At 39.3% G+C, this 5,215-nt stretch overlaps 1 protein-coding gene across 1 annotated transcript in view; it reads right to left on the bottom strand.

Moving 5' to 3' along the window:
• Positions 1 to 421: 421 nt before the first annotated feature.
• Positions 422 to 5,215, bottom strand: part of tfcp2l1 (transcription factor CP2-like 1) — a 15,235-nt gene continuing 10,441 nt past the window's right edge. The window contains exons 9-15 of the mRNA XM_085764990.1: positions 4,613 to 4,664; positions 4,386 to 4,479; positions 3,015 to 3,105; positions 2,498 to 2,580; positions 1,948 to 2,090; positions 1,160 to 1,211; positions 422 to 1,068 (exon numbers count right to left, since the gene is read on the bottom strand). Of these exons, the coding sequence (XP_085621116.1) occupies positions 1,031 to 1,068; positions 1,160 to 1,211; positions 1,948 to 2,090; positions 2,498 to 2,580; positions 3,015 to 3,105; positions 4,386 to 4,479; positions 4,613 to 4,664 (553 nt within the window). The 3' untranslated portion in view covers positions 422 to 1,030. The remainder of the gene's footprint in view (positions 1,069 to 1,159; positions 1,212 to 1,947; positions 2,091 to 2,497; positions 2,581 to 3,014; positions 3,106 to 4,385; positions 4,480 to 4,612; positions 4,665 to 5,215) is intronic.

Raw genomic sequence — 5,215 nt, 5'->3', positions numbered from 1 at the left:
CTGCTCCTGGACACGCCTCGTTGGCGAAGCGAACGCGGAGCGCAGGCCTTATCCGCTGCGCCTGCGCCAGTTTACGAAAGTAGAGCCCTATGTGTACCATCACACCCCTATTCAGCATGGTTTGTTAGCAAGTTGGATCTGCTTAAAGGTTACTGGCAGGTGCCTTTGTCAGAGCGGGCACAGGAGATTTCCTCATTTGTGATGCCATCAGGCCTTTATCAAATAAAATCACATCATTGTCATTATGCAGTTTAGAAAACCAAAGAGCAGCCTCCAAACATACCTTACACACACACACACCAATAAGAGCCCTACTATTATCATCAACATTTCACCTCATACACTCATAAATAATAAACAAAAACATCATCAACAACAGTAGATAAATAAATTGCACAGCAGAGACAAACCACTGACAGAGAACAGTTCAAAATATTTTATTTTATTTAGAGTAGATGACAAGTCAAGATCACAGATCAGATCCATACTGCAATCCAAGGCCCCTGTTTCTCTACTTAATTGTCTGTACTTTATGTCACTAAGCCTATAGACCTGTTAAAATATTGCATTACAGTTCATCAAGAGCATACAGCCTTACAGCAACAAAGCCAGACAACTCAAATGGCAGATCATGGTATTCTATATCCAGGAGAGAAATTAAAATAGAGCAGGGACATAAACACTTTGTTCATTTTTCTAGTTTCCCTATAATATTGTGTGATATTTAATTTGCTTTAATACCACGACAGTCTTGCATTTATAGGTGTATAAGCCAAAAACATGTGCTCATAAGGGTGATACACTACTGTTAAACTGTTAAATTACAATGCATATCAAACATGAATCAGTAACTTGACAAAATACAAATAAAAGAGCTAAGTAAAAACACAAAATGAACAGTAAACTGAGAGCTTAAGAGCATTTTTACTGTTCTGTGAATCCTAATAAATGTCACACAATGTCATCTAGAACATTTTACATACAATCTGTACACTTGCATTGATAGAAGAACCTCCTGAGAGCCTGCAGGTCACTTCAACACAACGTGGTAGCCATCAGTGTTTTCATCTGCATAACAGAAAGTCATCCAGTACAAAATCATTAAAGTGGAAATAACAAGAATAGACATTAAAGTAGTTTGACTATAAAAAATAATTACCCCTTATAGTGCTGATGATAAAGCTTGTTTCCTCCCTGAAGTTCTGCACCATCTGAAACAAATCCACAGACCAGCGTCAACAGAGCTGATCATCATTTCACAAGTGCAGCACATTAGAATCATTCAGTCACTCAGTCCTTTGTAACAACCAGCTTATTTTAGGCAACATTTTTTTTTTTCAAAGCACATTACTTTTAAATCTCATTTTAAAGCAACAATGAGAGAGAAATCTGCTCCCTGTCAACTAACATCAAGTATTCACAACCTCTATCCAGCTCTATTCAGGCCTTTGTGATTCATTGACAATTTAACTGTGTCTGGATTAATGTATGAATTCATTCTTTAGTTGTGGCCAAAAATATGTTTTGAAGTCAGTTGCCTTTAAAATCAAATTCATATCAGTTCATCCTCGAGTTCCACTGAGTGTCTAGATAGATAGATAGATAGATAGATAGATAGATAGATAGATAGATAGATAGATAGATAGATAGATAGATAGATAGATAGATAGATAGATAGATAGATAGATAGATAGATAGATAAAAAACTTTATTGATCCTTTGGGGAAATCCCATGAAGAAATTTTGGTTCTAGTTGCAGCGCCATATGTTAAAAAGTAAAGAATACGCACAAACAAAAACACAACTCTCAAATCACACTCAAATCAGCAGGGTCACACATGCACACATGTAGCCGCTCCAGGTAAATGTGTATATCAGTGATATACCATGCACTTAGATATAGTACTTAAGCTTAGCCATGAGCTATGGAGAGTGATTGATCGATACCTCGTCAGAGACTACGACGTGGATCCCAGTGGGTTTTTGTCTGTAGATGTGTGTAATTTGCTGTGGGGTGATGTTGTACAGCATGGCAATCTTTTCAGACAGGTCCAACAGGGTCAGCTCCTCCAGGTACAGAGCGTGGTAGACTGCAGGGCAGACACAGGAGGCAGGAGGGCATGCATCAACAATCCTCATGTCGACAGTGTCATAACAGTAAAACATATTACTGATATTGTTCTTTGAGTTAACTGATATTTTTGATGACTTATTTGTAAGATAATTATTCATCTTTCATAGCGAATTATTATTAATTATTATTATGTCTGGAAAAAGCCATCAACATTCTATCATATCTCTAGAAAGTCATAACACATTTTTAACACTTGAAAACACAAATGTCAGTTTTAAAGAGTTCTAGCACAGATCAACACTGTGCACTTTAAATGTATGGAACATAACATCTGATGAACGCTCAAGAGTCACTTATCTCACTTATTTTAAGTATGCATATGCACACCAATAAGAACCCATTACAAATATTACGTGTACTCACTGTCTCCACCCCCTGGCTTGATGGGAGGATGATTTCCGGCCTGCTGCTGACACACATAGATGGTAAGGCGGGGCTGTATACACCTGGAAGATATGAGCAGAGACTGCAACCACCTCTGCTTTCAACATTTATTTTCTCAACAAAGCAGTGAGCATTTGGTACTTTTAAAATATTTTGTTTTTATTTGCAGAGAAAAGAAAGGCCTTGTAATAAGCTCATAAATATAAAGCTTTTATTCTTCTGCTCATTAACCTCATTGTTTTGAGTGTGTGTGATGTAACAGCTGCACAGAACAGGGCCAGTATTCATTAATATTTCACTATTAAATCAGCCTAAAACTGAGGGGGAACACAGGGACACATGCTCTTGACTGGCAGTGCAAATTAGTAATCACTGTCAACTGAGGGAAGACAGAGAACTGGAGACTGAGTAATAACATGTAATTTCATATAAACCCAGTTTTCCACATGTGTAACCATGTTCTGCTGTGACTGAGCAGTGTATCACAGTGTCTCACCTTCCTTTCATGGTGTTAAAGAGACGGATGCCATCTGCTGGTCCACATATCTGGATCAGGTCCTCCCTGCTCATCCTCAACAGATCTGCACCTGCAACAACAGCAGAAGATCTGCTACTGCCCTCGGCCCTGATCTGGGATCTGATGCCGGGACAGATGAACACAGTGTTGTTGGCTAACTAAGTGAAGGTCTAAGGAAAATTGTAGGGTTAGAAAACCCATCCATTTGACAATATTGTTGAAAAGATGCCATTACAACATTATGTGTCAAGAAAATTAAATACACTGTTCCTGGGGGTTCAAAGGACAATTCTGGGAAAATTCAGCTCGGGCCTGTGTTTTCCTAACATTTTAGGTCTAAAAGAAGGAATCTGAAGATTTTCAGTTTAATTGCTCCTGTTTTGTGGTCAGATGCGTCAGATGGCTACTCAAACATGCACCGAGAAGTTTATTTACTTCAAGCCAGTCAAGAGTTGATATTCCTGTGTTTATGACACAAACGGGAGTTTCCGGCTGCACGTGAACACACCGAGCGTCAACTTGGGTCTTGCGTGAGACTTTGAATTAGATCTGGTTTTACAAACATATCGGCTTGCTTGAAGTAAATAAACTTCTCGGTGCATGTTTGAGTCGCCATCTGACGCTGTCTGTGGGAAAAAAATGCGGCTTTGAGGGATGTAAACAGCCTAAGCAGCGGAACTTCCATCCGCTCCCATTCATCGCTGCCGTGGCGATGCGGGGGCAGACACAACTACCGCAAAACAGGAGCAATTACACTGAAAATCTTCAGATTCCTTCTTTTAGACCTAAAATGTTAGGAAAATACACCCCCGAGCTGAATTTTCCCAGATTGTCTTTTAAGTACTGGACTGTGAGCTCAAGTGTGACTATTCATCCATCCATAGTGATGTTGCAGCTCTGTGACGATTTACCACACCTCAACTTGGCTTTTGCTATGCACTATGAGCGTGGTGCTGACTGCCTAATGCATTATCTGGGTGTGTTTTCACACTGGTCAGGATGACAAAAGAGTACAGTGGAGAGTTAATGTGTGTTCAATTCAATTCAAAACCTTTATTTATAACTGGGGACCCATTGAGGGAGACCCTCATTCAGTAATGGATTGAAGATGCTTGAATGTCTGTGCACCGGTATATATGAATGTAGCTGTAGCACGCAACAACTACCAACTACTGAACAGTTTATGTACTTATTAATTATATGTTGGCTTCACCTCAACACTGCAAACACACTGACATAAATCACAATCTAAAGGAAATACAACTGAGTCCCAGCTGGCACATCGTGACAAATTAATTCCAATTTTTGTTTCCTGGATCCAAATGTGTTGTGACTTTTGACCCTTGTTACCTGAGAAGCTGGAGAAGAGCCTTGAGAAAGGCGAGAACCTGTGACGGTGTAGCCACTGCTGAGTGTTCTGTGGCGACGACGATGGCAGAAGGTGCTACATGTTAAAAAGAAGAAGAGCCCTTGAAATGAGTATAGCAGCACAGCATCCACTGTCTCCAAATAATGGCCTAAAGGAAATAAGAGAGCAACATTAACACTTTCACACTGCACTGCTAACTGTTACTTACATCAGAGCAGGCGGGTATGAGCAGCTCCCCTTGTTGGTTTGGAGAACAGTTGCTACAGAAACATGCATATAAAGAAGAAAAAACAAATTGGGTTGATTTGTTGAGTATTTTATTTATTTTCTCTGAAACACATCTGTCTGTTGTTTTAGTGATTTAAAAAAAAATCTATAGCACAGGGCTGATGTTTTTCATCAGTGCTGGTTGTTCCTGATGGACACCCACAGAGGGAGCTATTGCTTTTATTTACAGGAGCCTTCGCTGCCTTCCATGTCTCAACCATCAACAAAGGAACTGCCCTACAAAGGCAAATCTGCATTTTTTCAATTTTTGTTTTTTGACCAATCAAAAGTGTGGCATTTTCTCTTCAATCTGGTAGAATTTGATATTGGTACTGCAAAAAATGTCCAGAGTTATTGGGCTTTTTATTTTGCTGTCCATCCAAAAAAGCACTGTGAAACCAAGACAAAGTGCCGTATCTGTAGCTAATACCAAGCCAAAGTGCAGTATCTGCCATAAAACAAAATTGGTCAGAAAGACAAACTACAAAATACATTTAATTCAGTCCACCTTTATCTATAGATTTGGTAGTTATTCATAATTTGA

The sequence above is a fragment of the Trachurus japonicus genome, chromosome 21, assembly GCF_045865225.1.
Source record: "Trachurus japonicus isolate A0001 chromosome 21, Traja_1.0".
Lineage (NCBI taxonomy): Eukaryota > Metazoa > Chordata > Actinopteri > Carangiformes > Carangidae > Trachurus > Trachurus japonicus.
Note: the sequence above shows the minus strand (reverse complement) of the source record. Positions and strands in the feature narration are given on the sequence as shown.